At 39.8% G+C, this 15,003-nt stretch overlaps 2 protein-coding genes across 4 annotated transcripts; one reads left to right on the top strand and one right to left on the bottom strand.

The window, feature by feature from the left end:
* Positions 1 to 1,286: 1,286 nt before the first annotated feature.
* On the bottom strand, positions 1,287 to 6,684 carry LOC119072991 (E3 ubiquitin-protein ligase RNF123). Of its 3 annotated transcripts, none has more exons than XM_037178327.1 (16): positions 6,412 to 6,684; positions 5,939 to 6,343; positions 5,397 to 5,876; positions 5,062 to 5,331; positions 4,715 to 5,000; positions 4,262 to 4,559; positions 4,046 to 4,115; positions 3,827 to 3,965; positions 3,555 to 3,755; positions 3,367 to 3,480; positions 3,182 to 3,308; positions 2,695 to 3,104; positions 2,517 to 2,630; positions 1,861 to 2,452; positions 1,619 to 1,796; positions 1,287 to 1,513 (listed from the first exon to the last, which is right to left on the bottom strand). In XM_037178327.1, the coding sequence occupies exons 1-16, from the start codon at positions 6,561 to 6,563 to the stop codon at positions 1,378 to 1,380; spliced, it is 3,972 nt and encodes a 1,323-aa protein (XP_037034222.1). In that variant the 5' UTR covers positions 6,564 to 6,684; the 3' UTR covers positions 1,287 to 1,377. The 3 variants fall into 3 exon arrangements, with proteins under 3 accessions (XP_037034222.1, XP_037034216.1, XP_037034211.1); XM_037178321.1 differs by having other exon boundaries at positions 3,827 to 3,962; positions 4,262 to 4,577; XM_037178316.1 differs by having other exon boundaries at positions 4,262 to 4,577.
* Positions 6,685 to 10,339: 3,655 nt separating this feature from the next.
* LOC119073010 lies at positions 10,340 to 11,888 on the top strand. The gene is made up of 3 exons (XM_037178336.1): positions 10,340 to 10,485; positions 10,542 to 10,950; positions 11,011 to 11,888. The coding sequence occupies exons 1-3, from the start codon at positions 10,403 to 10,405 to the stop codon at positions 11,857 to 11,859; spliced, it is 1,341 nt and encodes a 446-aa protein (XP_037034231.1). The 5' UTR covers positions 10,340 to 10,402; the 3' UTR covers positions 11,860 to 11,888.
* Positions 11,889 to 15,003: the final 3,115 nt, after the last annotated feature.

The following is a 15,003-nucleotide window of genomic DNA, read 5'->3' on the forward strand; positions in this document are numbered from 1 at the left end:
GATTTCGGAGATGTAAGGGTCACATTCTTCCTAGTGCGATAATTTTCCAGAAGTGGGTTCTACAGTCTCTAGAGTTTTTTTCTCTAGAGAAACTCTATCTCTCTCTCTATCTCTCTCTTTTTTTAATGTTAACTTAACTTAACGAACTTTATTATTCAAAAAAATACAAATTACGAATATAATAATAATATTTCACTTGCAGTAAGTGTTTAGCCTAAGGACGGCTTTTCAACTTAATTCAGCGTTAATGTGTTAGTTATTTATATAAATGGCGACTGACGAGCGAGAGGACGAAAGGAAAACTAGACAAAAACCTTTTCTAATACTTGACTTAACTTAAAACTAAAGACTACAACTGACAGACTCACTTTTTAATGTTTCTTTATTTGTTTGATAGGAAAAATAGAATAATCTAACAAATGAAATCACGGAACAAATTACGCGGTGGCTAACTGTACCCGGGTACAAATAGCCACACAATACAGCCAATGCTATTTGTACCTGGGTACAAATAGCCGAACAACACAGCAGATGCTATTTGTACCTGGGTACAAATAGCCGTACAACACATCTGCTGTGTTGTACGGCTTTTCTGGTTCATTAGATATATCATGAGCTCAAAGGGGTACTAAATCGATTGCTGGTACCTGGTACAAATAGCATCACCTGTGTTGTGTGACTATTTGTACCCGGGTAGCATTAGCATCGGCCAACAAATTATGTTGACAAAAATTCATTATCAAGTATCGCGTTTGAAAGAAAGTTTACAAAAAGTCATAGCGAACAAATTTCGAGAACGAAGAGTAATTAAGAAAATCTACACTAACACAAAAGCAAAACAAGCCGGACACATACATTGATCACAAGCAAAAATTTGAAGAAACACAGAAACCCCAATTTGCAAGAAAAAATTTCAAAAATTGACATTTACGCCCTCATTGGTTCGTACTGTAAACTTGACGCGGTGCACCATTTGGGCTACGGTTGTAGATGAGAATCTCATCATTGTCTAGGAGCGAGACGTTTGATCTCCACTTTGCAACATCCACGGCATCTCAACAAAAACTTATTGAACTGTGGCTTTTAGCTTTCATACTAAAAAAATGACATAGAAAATCGACTTTAAGAAAAGAGCAGCACACAATTAACACATGATTCGGATCTCGTTCTCTTATTTTCGTTTTTATTTGATTAACTAGATAAAGTGAACTTTCTTGCGAACGAGATCTTCAGAATCATCTGTCAGAACGTGAACTGAACAGAACGAGAAGTTGTAAAATTTTTAAAATTGAGAATTTATTTAAATAAAAGATTCAAAAAATCATTATCACAATAAATTGAGATCAATAACAAAGCTTTGATTTACTCTAAATTCCATTAAATTGACGATGTGGTAGCGTCCTGATTTTTACTTTCATAGATGATGGCTCCAGGAAAGTCTTTCACTTTACTGATCAACGTTTTGCAGTAAAAGCAAAATGTGTTGTTCATCAGATGTTGTAAGATGCAGTTGCTGCAACGTATTTTCACAAAATTAATTTGGACGAATAGGTATGGATACCATGAAAAAACGGTAGGAAGCTTAACGGTCCCGAAAATGTTCACGCGATTCACTTACCTGCAAGACTGATGTTTGCATGGATAAAATACGCACGATACCGCCTTTGCATAACAAATCGGGCAGATTGAGTCCTCGGATGGTACGGTAGTGTGAGACATTATTGACTGGCGCTTCGACAACAAATTGATCGTCGTTTGAATGCTCTGAATCTCTGTTTCCGTTACATGCGTCATGTCTGAAAGACGTGAGTGGATAAGTGAGATATTCACTTGCTTGACTCCGCTCCAACTATAACTTACAGTCGTTCAAATTGAATTTGATAATCGGCACCTCATATTCACTTTTCGCATTCGTTGCCAGTTTCACTTCATTCGTCAGCGGATCGATATTGTCTCTAGTCTTCGGATCGAAATTGCCTCTGGGTATTTTATCGGATCGTTGTATCGGTGTCCGGACAGTGCCTAGCGCATATTCCAAGCTGGCAATTTGAAAGCTTTCGTCGTTCAAAATAATTTTTGATATCGGCGGAACACGTAAGTTATCGTCGTCCATTAGTTCATCGCTGAGCAAAGCCATTAGTATACCCAACGCGGCAGTTATAATGGAAAAGTGTGTCACGGCCGATAGATCCGGCAAACACAGATCGACGACATACTGAAAACTGCCTGGTGGAACTGTTACACGGGACAGTAGTTGATTGATAATCTGTACCACACGGATCGTCAACAGTTCACTGTTCGGGTGAGTAGGGTCTTTGAATATGTCCGGTGCAACAGTGATTATCATTTCCAGCGATCGCATCAACGAAACGGTCAATTCGAAACACATGGAACAGACTTTCAACTGGCGCGGTTCGATTTCTACACGATGTTCTCGAGCAGTTTTCTGTATCTGGAGTAGAAGATGTGGTAAACTTAATCTGGATTTTTCATTAGCACATAACGTCGACTCATACCTCTTGAACGAACAAAATGAATTCCGTAAATGCCCAGTTGAGTTGTGTTAAAACTGAGTTCATGAACACGGAACATAATTCCTCGTCCTTAGTCAATACATTCTTAATGACTTGCTGTGGGGCAGGAAAAAAGAAAATCGTAAAAAAATTCTATTTCAAAAAAAAGGCAAAAAATTACATGAAAATACTCAGACGGATACGCAGGAGCGATGTGATGTAAAAGTCCAGTGTGTAAACCACTTTTACCTCGACTCCGTATCAATCCCATTGGACTGCGTTGTTTGCCACCTTGCCACAACGACGGCGGTCTAGCATCCCGAAATGCAAATCCGTTGCCCAGCCAAAAACGCGTCAGCACCCAATTGCTTTGACCCCATGCTCGTTCCTCGTACGGCCGCAGTAATGATTTGACGAAACAAATTTGATTTTCGACATCGGTTTTTTCCAGCGTTGTCATGCCGGCTTTATGACAGATCAGCGTTCCGATTGCTTGTAGAATGGCATCTTTGCAGGTAGCTAGAACGATACGATCGTCACCGGAATGTTTGGTGAGGAATGATGATCCCAATTCCAAAATATGTTGGTTGTCTGTAGAGGTAGGTCGTATTCGAGAATCAAGATCCAAACGTCTGTCAATTCTGTAAGTCATTTTCCGCACGGTTTACCTGTCTGATCGTATTGGTCGGAAATGTCATGAAAACTGAAGTCCATGACCGTGTCCAGCAAGATGGGTAGAATGTTCACGTAAATTTCAGGTACAAAAGTAAAGAGTCCCCCTAGCGCCGATGCTTCCTATTCAGAGTGAAAGCGAAGGATGAGAAAATTCGTCAATCTAGCAGACGGGACTCACATTCAGTGTTTGAAAAATGGAATGCAACATCCAAGACAACAATTCACGACGTCGCGATCCCAACGCTACCGATCGGTACCAGATTTGTTTCCGTGCCAATTCCATGGATGTTTTCTGCAGAAAATTGATTTTTTTTAGTAATTTCAGGCAAGACAGGCAGAAAAGAATGACAAACATTGCGCACTTACCGCAAAGACGTTATTGCGATTGCCAAAGCGTTCATACAAATCTTTGATGATATTATCCATTGATTCATCCGGTTCATCTTCTTCGTTCGAGTCTACCGGTAAGTGGAATCGTTCGATCGAAGACTTGATATCTTCTAACGACGACTTTGTGGCAGTTAGGACGTCTGATAAAACCGAAATATTTTCTCGCAAATCGGCGATCTAAAGCCATGTAAAGGAGGACGTCAGGAAAAATGGGCTCAGTAAGGTTTCGTTCATTTTCAATGACTTACCATTGTTATGTACTTGTGCGCGACAGCATAGTAATATATGACACAGCTGTCTAAAATTTCACTAATCGATTGATGTGCGTCTAAGGTGCCAGCGGTTATGGAGGTTTCTGTTGCCTGGACAGGTTGTCGTATATTGCTACTAGCAAAAGGGGAACAAACAAATGATTACAGTCTCCACAAAACAGGTGGCATAAAAATGTAATTTTTCTGGTTAATTACCTGTTGGGTTGATCGACAAACATAAATTCATTGCTAGACGACGATCCTGTTATGAGGAACATAGCGGAATCTGGAAACGAGTGCAAATTTAAATTTAATTTAGCGATGACATTGGTGTTGCAGATGGTGTGATTGTGCAAGTTAGCACTCCCACCTCTTCTCGCATGCTTTTGGATTCAATGAAAAACAAAAAAAAACTTTCCGTCGACCACTTACAGATACTCATATCGGAATGATTTCCCCGATCCTGTGGCTCATCTACCAAAGCCGAATGACCACTATCACCACCCAGCGCTTCAATCAGTTCCTTTTTGTAAACATTTCGCAGATACGACAAATTTCCACCCACTCGATCCATGTGCGCATATCTCAGCGTTCCGTCGAAGAAATACCGTGGCACAATGCAATGGCTCTGGTTAGCCACTTCTTCACCGAACAAATTACGCGAAACATCTAGCAATATGCATAGAAAGGATAATGCAACAGCTGGCTGGGTTGGCACAACATAGTGACCCTGAAGGAGGTAAATTGTCTGAAAATTGTTGATATGGAAATGGTTTATGAATTTTGATTTGAATTTTGCTCGCCAATTGTAGTGTCGAAGGAAATTTGAAGATGCCAATTATGCCTCCGAATCGGAAGGGCATTTAACACACAACACCTGCTCACCTGCTGCTCCAAACTGTTTTCTTTGACATATTTTTTAAACTTTTCCACGAATATCTTACGACTAGACGCAGATTCGTTGCCCTCATTGTCATCGTTTTGGAGCAGTGTTTCCATGAGGCTCTTTTGCAGTACATACAGTCCGTCAGTGGACTGTATCAGTTTGTCGCTGGCGTTCAGGTACGCTTCCTTCGATCCGCCCAATCCTTCCGTCCAGATCATTTCGTTCGGTAGAAGTTCGCCGAGAGTCGCTTCGTCTGGTGGTTTTATGTATAGGAACACTGGTAGGCTGATGAAATGATCACGATTTAGCGATTGTCTAAGGAACATTCTACGACAGCTTCACTTACCAGTTTCTCTTAAACAGTTTAAATTCGAGTAAAAACTTTCTCGTTCGTGCATGATTGCAGAGACACCGTAGAATGACAATAACTTTCCGTTGCTTGGCATATTCCAAATCGGCCGGAGTTTCACGATACAGACTCGACAGGAAGTCCACGAATTTCAGAATAAATTGCTTCGCCGAGTCGTTCAAATATGTCCACAGCAGCGTGAGAAATGTGGACAGTGTGCTGTTTGGCTGCCCGGGGTAAATTACACTATTTGTGTCGGTGTCGCTTCTGCAAATTTGACGATGTGGTTTGGTAACCGAAAGAACTGTTTTCATTTCCCATTTCATACTCACCTCAAGACACACATGCTCTGCACATAACTCAACACCTTCTCTTCCATCACGTAACTGTTCAACAGCATTGGCGCTATTTTTTCAATCAATAAATTGGCTATGATCATATAAACGGCAGTGTTTGACGGTTGTTTCAGGTCGTTCTTCGGCTGTGATGTCCTTCTCGTCGACGACATCAACCGACTTAAATTAACTAAATTTTGTAGCAGAAATTCGGCTTGAGCAAGGAATGCATCCGGTTTCTCTTGTAGCGGATTGTATCCAGGAACTGGATGCCGGAATGGCGAACCACCGAAATTTGCAACGATGGTTTCGTTGACGGCAAGCGAAACTGCAGGGAATAATGCCACGCCCGGTCCACGTTCAATGTTTGAGAAAGCCTCTCCCAGTGCAACTCCGTTTCGATAGTATTCGATTTTGCCGTTGTCCATGTCGATACAAACTCCGTAGACGTCACCGCTGCGCCAAAATGGGCCAAATCTACGCGATTGGATGATTAATGGAATGGAATGAATGAATGAGACATTAGGAAAACGACTCACTTCTTCGTCTTTACATTCCACAGCCGTTGCTTACTACCATCCAAGCCATAACTGTTTGGTGTATCACCAATGCCCGTGTCGTCGGTGAATTTACATTTAGCCGAACACCATCCAATTTGCATTATTCCCTTGGATCTTAGCTGCACCTCATACATCCATTTTCCACGGTACACACAGCAATTCGCCTTGACAGTGGGAAATGGACTTTGCGATTGAATGAGTAGTCCATTGTTGCTGACATTGACCCCGGCTTTCAGGTCATCATCCCAAACATCAAACACGACCGTTTCAGTGCCAATGAACCCGTCACGGAATGATTCGACGTTACCTGTCGACGATTTGGCTGAATTTTCTTGCAGTATGGCCAGTTTTGTGTCGAGCCATGATCGGAGCTCATTTATTTGACTATAATATGAAAAACAAGGAGGAAGAGGTCAGTATGACTTTCAGCTTCTGGTACTCTAATACGGAACTGTTCGAATGTTAAATGCTTAAAATCAATGAGCGATGTCTTTTGAACGGATGGGAGTTCACCGAAAACATTAATGAAAATATCCGAAGTTGTCGTTGAAGCGGCTATCGATGGTACGGATTTGTTCGCAATTCCACGCATAAGGTTTTTCATCAATGACACAACTTCAAATTGATTGATAAAAACTTTAAATTTTGGTTTTAGCGTAGGAAAACTACAGAGAAATTTGTTTATTTTCTTCGTAATGTCAAAGACGTACGTGCATACTGGAGACGTTCTATCGTTTTGAAACGCGAATGCGTTCAATTGGTTCAACTGTTAATTTCTTCTGTGCGTTCACTTATGAAACATATTCTCATCAGCGGAAAACAAACAAAATGAAATTCAATGTGGAAAATGTCTTTCAGTTTATAGGCTGCTGTATGACGTGATTAAATACCATTGCAAGTTCTGTATAAGGTTTTGCCAGCTTATCTCCTAAAAAAATGACAAAATTTATCTGAAAACCCAAAATCATGGCCCTACGTTAGTGAAGGGCCGTGACGCAAGTCCGTTCACACTGAAAAATGTGACAAAAAAATTTTTCCGCAGGACTGAGGAACATACACGAACTTTTTGACTTTTCCCCCTTTGCTCCTACTACCCCCAAAGTATTTTATTCGTAATCTGGGCGTCCATACGAGTTCAACGAGCTATCACATAAGGTTAAAATTTGGCCGAGATATTAAATTTCAAAACTTGGAAATTTGCAGAAATTTGTATGAAGAAATTCATTTTCATACATTTTGAAATTGATGAATTTTACCAACCTTTGTCACTCTGTCACTTTGTCACTATGTTAACCGAAACTTTTGAATTTACCGGCGGATTTGGCTGAAATTTTCAGGGTATGTTAAGGACGTAATTCTAAGAAACTAATTTGAAGGAATTTTTATAAAAGCTTATAATTTGGAGTTATGAGCGTGGTAAGCTATTGAGCTATGGAACCTATAACTCCGAAAATATGGCAGATAGAAAGTTCGTTTAAAAGAAAAATTTATAGAGTTTCAGATTTCATTCGACACGTGTTTCATGGTTTTCCTAAAAAGTCGTCTATTTGGGAGCTATGAGCGTTTTAAGTGCGAGCTATGTCAGCCATAACTCAGAAAATACTGCGGATAGAAAGTTCGTGTAAAAGACAAAGTTATAGAGTTTTAGATTCTAGTCGATACGTGTTTCATGGTTTTCCTAAAAAGTCTTCTATTTGGGAGCTATGAGCGTTTTAAGTGCGAACTATGTCATCCATAACTCGGAAAATACGGCAGGTGGAAACTTCGTGTAAAAGACAAAGTTATAGAGTTTTAGATTCTAGTCGATGCGTGTTTCATGGTTTCCCTAAAAAGTCGCTTATCTTGGAGATATGGGCGTTTTAAGTGCGAGCTATGTCAGCCATAACTCGGAAGATACAGCAGATGGAAACTTCGTGTAAAAGACAAAGTTATAGAGTTTTAGATTCTAGTCGATGCGTGTTTCATGGTTTCCCTAAAAAGTCGCTTATTTTGGAGATATGGGCGTTTTAAGTGCGAGCTATGTCAGCCATAACTCGGAAAATACTGCAGATAGAAAGTTCGTTTAAAAGACAAATTGATAGAGTTTTACATTCTAGTCGACACGTGTTTCATGGTTTTCTTAAAAAGTCGCTTATTTGGGAGCTATGAGCGTTTTAAGTGCCTCAAATTTTCGATTTTGGTCAAATTTTCGATATTCGTGAATTTTTCGATTTTAGACTTTTCGATTTTCATCAAATTTTTGAATTCCGTAAAATTTTCGATTTTCGTCAAATGAAAGCTGGAAGGTTGAGATCAAAGAGAAAGTTATACAGTTTTCTAAGAAGAATTATTTTCGAGTAGTCAGCTTTCCTCAAACAAATCGAGGGCAATATTTATAAAGAAGGGCATATCCCCGATATCTCAGAAACTACTGAACTTTTTTTTCCCTGAAAGGTAGTGAAAAATTATGAATTTCGAATCCGACATAAATTTTAGGGAAATTAGCATTATTCTGCGTATTCTCTTGAGGTATTTCAGTTTTTCGACAATATCTTCGGAACCATGTGGCGGTAAGGCTCGGAAGCAAGTCAGGTCAACCTGAAACTTGAAACAGGCCACCTGAACCTGAGTTGACCTGAAACCTGCTTTATTCAATTTTGACCTGACTTGATTGACCGGAAAACCTAATTTTGGAAAAACCTGAATTGAACTGAAGAATAAATATGCCAGAACATAGAATTTAGCTTTTTCACTATGTAAAAGCTGCCTTAAAGATCTCTGAGATATCGGAGAAGTGCCCTTTAGTGATATTGGCCTCGAAATGAAGATCAAATCAACACTCCATTCTGAACTAGTTCACGAGGTCCTCCTTTTTGCCACTTTACATAATGATTGAACTCAGCGCCAAATTTTTCCAGCTCCATGGGCACGGTACCGAATTTCCCATAGGGTAATCCGCCCCTGCACACCGCACCACTGCTAGTTTTAAGGACCATTGAGCAATTTTAGAGTTAAATTGCGTTGAACGTAACAACAAACATTCACCATTTCGGTTTCTTGCTGATTTGACACTAAGTTTTACCAATGTTCGTGGCTTTGCAGAGATTCAATTCTTGATTGTTGACTGTTTGGTGCTCCTTTTTTATGTAAATTATCATAAAACCGTACCAAGCGTTTATTTCACTCTTCAGCTACAATTTCGCCACAAATGATGTACATTGCATGTCGTCAGATCGACCTGCCGATGTACACTTGGATGGCACCGTTCAACCTCAGTCATGGAGACCCGAGAAACACAACAAATAAAAAACGCAGAATGTTCATCCAGGACGATCATACATCTATGTATACCATGTACATACAGCTATCACACATACAATTTTTCGTACAATTTATGACTCAACCGTTGGTCATGTCGTCCCTCAGCTAACGACGATAAGCCTAATTGTGACTATTCCCTCACTAGTGAAGACCCTTTCCATCGCTCGTAAAGTAAAAGGCGATTTGTAATTATCTGAAAATTCGATATTTTGCTTTTTTTCATACAAACGTCAATATTTCGAAGTTCAATATTTCGGCCAATTTTGAAGCTGCAGTAACGTATGATAGGATGATAGCTCGTTGAACTCGTACGGATGCCTAAATTCCGAATATGCATTTAGGAGCCAAGGGGGAGGAAGTCAAAAAGTTGCTTTATACATGCTCCGCTGTTCCCAAGCTAGAGTTTTGGTTTGCATATCAGGTGGCTCAAGCAAGTAGAACTTATCCTGGAAAAATGTAGGCCAATTGGAAAAGTATTTCGATTTTAAGGTTTTGGGCTCATCTTTGGACTGTGGCAGCTAGAGTATTGGTTTCTACGACAAAGTTTCAGAGTTTTGAGAGTAGAACGGTGCGGCATTCGCGAAAAGGACGAGTAGTTGAACAAGTTTTGAGAGAAGATGCGTGCGGCAAGATTGACGCAAGTTTTTTCCTATCAAAAGTATCCATATCAGACAGAGTGACTCTGAAAGTTCTGATACGCAATAATTTAACTTAACAACCAGCGTTTACATTAAAACCAAATTGCGTCACAATTTAGAACAATTTCCGTTGGTTAACACATTGTACTAGAATTAAGTAAAAGTTACTAAATGTTTTTGTGAATTAGTGAAAAAAGCGATCCCCATAACATGAACATGGAACATGAAACCTTGGAATCTCTAAATAAATCTTCATGTTATCAGCCAGCCGGCACATATTTTCAACAAGTCAAAATATTTTGATTCGTTTGTCTGATATAATGCAACAGAGTATATAGCTGCTGATAACTGCGAGGAAGAAGGCATCGTGAGGTCATGATTGTTTAGTAATTCCAGAATATATAAAAGGCACAGCAGTGATTCAGTGCTTAGTTCGAAACTGTCATTCAAGTAAGACAGTAGATTAGATTCATTAATTTTGTTGTTTTTTTTTGCTTTATGTGAAATGCGTAAAATGACATCGTCATTACTCACCATCAGTTTACTAGCTGTGTGCCTAACGCTAGTCTGCACTAATTCACCGGAAGCGTAAGTGTTTTTGATTTATATCAGTTAACCGCTACAAAATCGTGTCAATTTCCCAGAACCGCTGCGGATGGTCTCAATGGAACTTTGGAAAGTCCATCGGCACAGCTAAAGCCATTGGATCAGGTTGCTGGAACGAATCTGTTTTACAATTTACCGTACCGATGGCTCGACGACACGAAGCCCGGCTGTTTTGTGACTTGGTTTTGGGAAGTATTTCAGGACACTCCTGACGATAAGAACAGAGGAGTTAGTCTTGCGTGTAACAACGACGATCAGAAATGGTACAACAATACGAATTCTGAGTGGATTATTGAAAAACCAAAACCGAATGAGAAGACGACCAACGGAAACATTGCAATCAGGAATATTGGATCGGGATACACGCTCGAACGTTTGCATAGTGCTGGCACGCTATGGGTAGCTGTGGACGATTTTGCTTTTAGAATAAAACGTTTCAGGCAACCGGTAAAATTGAGTTTCCTGTAATTTTTGTTGTATAATCTGTCAATTGTAACAATTACCTAGTTTTCTGATGGTGAAGAAATGCCCGACGTTCACACATGGAATATTCTGGCCGATCCGAAAAATAAGAATCGCGTGCAACTTGAAATTGACGGTTACACATTGGCCCAACACGAACTTTCCAATCATCGTGCGTATCTGTGGGTGAAACCTGGTTTCGACGCAGGTTATCCATACACATTTGTCCCTACCATCGCAATGGAATTGCACATGGACGATTTTCAGTTTGTTCGACCAATTGCAGACGAACTGGCCAAGCATACAAGTCAAAAGGCGCTGATGGACGAATACACGATAAACAACCCCAGTACGGCAAGTGTAAGGCGAACGGTTGAAGTGTCGCAGACAGTGAGAAATGAGTTTTCCTGGGGTCTGTCGCAGTCAATAAAAAACGCTTTGAAGGTCAAGGGCAAAGTGGGAATACCATTTCTGGCTGAAGGTGAAATTGAGAACACTTTCGAAGTGGGATTTGGTGCGAACGAAAATTGGAAAAGTGGCGAAGACAAAACGTTCAAAATGTCCTATGAGGTCAGTGTACCGCCAAACAGTACGGTAAAAATATCGGCGTGGTACGACCACATAAAAGATCTGCGTATGGATTACACAGCGAGAGCCGTAATTACCGGCAAGACGCAAAGGATAACCGTATTCGAAGATATTGTTCAAGATGTGCCAGCTACTGGCGACATGATCCGGAAACAACTTGAGAGTTCGGGCTTTGATGGAACGATTCTTGAAATCAAAAACGATCGTGTTATTGTACGAGTTAAGGGTTCGATGGTGGCTACAGTTGGCGTTCGCGGTCGATTGAATGTGAATAACGACACTGTAGCCAGATCGGAGCCAGAGTAACATATCTACAACGAAAAAATTTATAAATTCGAAGCATTTGTTGTTCGAAAGATTTTTTTTTTCTTTGCAAATGGAAGAGTGATTAGCAGACGTTCTACTCCTCGATGGTTTCGCAATGTACCGCACTTACGACGTGAATTGATCCAATGTTTTTTCCCCACTATGTGCTCCACCACTCTTTCTACCAATATCGGTGCATTGCATATATCATGCCCGCACGTTAGTAGGCGGGCGTGACGCAGGTCCACTACCAAAAATGTTTTACAATTTTTTTTTGGAACGGTGGAGCATATTCGCAACAACTTTTTGACTTCTCCCCTTGGCTCCAATGCCCCCCAAACTAAGAAATCTGGCATCCATCTAGGAATCCATACGATTTCAACGAGCTATTACACGTTACTGCAGCTTCAAAATTGGCCGAGATATTGAACTTCGAAATATTGATTTTTGTATGAAAATTTCGTTTTTTCAGATAACCGAAATCGCCTACGTTAGTTACTTAGTTAGTTCCTATGGAAAAGTGGATCCAGCAACTCCTAAACGTTTCTATAGATTTTCCTGAAATTTTGGTTATAGGCTAATCGCCCAGAACCACTTACAGTGGAGGTGTGACACAAGTCCTGTTATCCACTTACAAAAGAACTGATATCGGTGTAGGTGACGCTTACAGATTCGACACGCAAAAAAGTTTGCGTCACAAGTGGCAGATGTTGAGGAAGGAAAAAACGGAAGAAAGCCGAATCATCTGCCACTTTTTGACGCAAACTTTTTTATTATAATTTTCTTCCTAAAATTTTTCTGGTAAGATTTTTGTTGATAAAACTTTCGCGTACTTTCCTCATCAGCTGCCATTTGTGACGCATACCTTTTTGCGTGTCGAATCTGTAAGCGTCACCTACACCGATATCAGTTCTTTTGTAAGTGGATAACAGGACTTGCGTCACACCTCCACTGTAAGTGGTTTTGGGCGATCTAATAATGTTCTAAAAGAACAGGTTAAGACATCCACGAGGGGGGTGACACCGAAATTGATAAGAGGTATTCTTTTGAAAATCCACCTATCAAAATCGGACCCATTTCGTCTGGGATTGATATATACATGGTTTGAAAGGTCTTTGCCAGTAGACCTTAAAACAGGCCTCACACAGTCTCGAGCCACACCTGGTTGCTGGTGGAAGATCTCCGAAGTTGGAAAAATAGTGTTTTTTATCCGAATTTGTTGGCCGTTATAAATGATCGTTCCGGGTGAGATTGGGCTCGTTGGAAAGCTGAGCTTACGTACTTTCGGGTAATTAGATTAATTGATATATGTTTGCAAAAATTTGCAAGAAAAATTTTCAAAATCTGTGTGAACTTTAGACAGGTCTGGGCTGGTACTGATGACGCTTAATGTGAACCTAACATGCTAGTTGTAACATACATTGTCTAAGCTTTCCGTTGATACCTCATTTGTAGTGGATATTCTTATTTTGACAATTGGAAGATTGCGTTTAATCTGTCAACGACTGTGACGACAAAAATAAGCGATAAACTCGTGTCAATTAGGAGCAGTGTCACCATACCACTTCTCGAGTATGACTGGTCAAATGGCTCTTGAAAAAAAATCTTCTGTTCGGGTTTACGGACAATGCTGCAACGTTTACGATACAACGTTTACGCTACAACGTTTACGCTACAACGTTTACGCAGCAACGTTTACGCTGCAACGTTTACGCTACAACAGTTGAAAGAAGGAGCGAATTAAGCTTACACTCTTCAAGTAAATGAGCACACACAAAATTTTGTGACGACTTGAAGACGCCAATCTTTTTAAGTTTATTTGACGTTACAGTCACTCCATAAAAATTTTTCCAGGAAGGTTTAATCCCACAAAAACCTCAAAGAGGAAAAGGTGACGCTAGTGTAGTAAAAATTAAACTTCCAAAACATTTGATATCGGTTTTGGTGACGCATTCTGCGCCTCAACGTAATCAATTTTTACCAAGAAAATTTTAACGAGAAAATATGTCAACGAGAAGTTTACCGATGAGATTTTACAACGAAAGCTTTACAAAAAAAAAATGCGTCACAAGTGGCAGATGCTGAGGAAACCCCTCATACGACAATAATCATCTGCCACTTTGTGACGCATTTGTTTTGTAAAGCTTTCGTTGTAAAATCTCATCGGTAAACTTCTCGTTGACATATTTTCTTGTTAAAATTTTCTTGGTAAAAATTGATTACGTTGAGGCGCAGAATGCGTCACCAAAACCGATATCAAATGTTTTGGAAGTTTAATTTTTACTACACTAGCGTCACCTTTTCCTCTTTGAGGTTTTTGTGGGATATCAGTTGTTTTGGAAGTTTTGGGTAATACATAGAGTTAAGCAAGCTCTACAAGTGACAATTTATCCCAAGTCTACATACCGTACAATTACAGTGGGCTTTTTTTGGTTCGGAACATTTTGAGACATTTTCGAATTTTAACAGTCATCGATGTTCCCAGTCAATTAAGTTGTTTCCACTTATGATATTTTGCGTCAAGTTATCAAACACTGGAAATCACTTAATGCGCTGGGTGCGTCGATGGACATTAAAACTATGATAAACGATCTAAAATTGTGTTTTCTTAATGCTTAGTTTCCTCTTACCAAAAAAGTACTCCGTGATAGAGACAAAATTGAATTTTGTCAATTTTTTCTTTGTTTATTTGACAGCTCACTCTCTCACGGCTCTCGGAGCACTTTTTGTTGAGTGGAATGGACACTTAAGTTGAACATGCAGTAAATGTACAAGTGACACTTTATCCCAACTCTCTACATGCCATATAGCCGGAAATATCTCAAAAATACGAAATTTCAAGATGGCCGCCATTTTCTTGAAATATCGATAAAAGTTTTCCACCAACGAAACTGTACAAGCGACACGTTATACCGACTCTCTACATGCCGTATAGCCGAAAATATCTCAAAAATACGAAATTTCACAAGATGTCCGCAATTTTCTTGAAATCTAGAAAAAAAAAAGTTTTTCGATATCAAAACTGTACAAGTGACACTTTGTCCCAACTATCTACATGCCGTATAGCCGAAAATATCTCAAAAATACGAAATTTCAAGATGGCCGCCATGATCTTGAAATACAGTTTGTTCAAAAATGAAATGC

The sequence above is a fragment of the Bradysia coprophila genome, chromosome II (assembly GCF_014529535.1).
Source record: "Bradysia coprophila strain Holo2 chromosome II, BU_Bcop_v1, whole genome shotgun sequence".
Classification (NCBI taxonomy): domain Eukaryota; kingdom Metazoa; phylum Arthropoda; class Insecta; order Diptera; family Sciaridae; genus Bradysia; species Bradysia coprophila.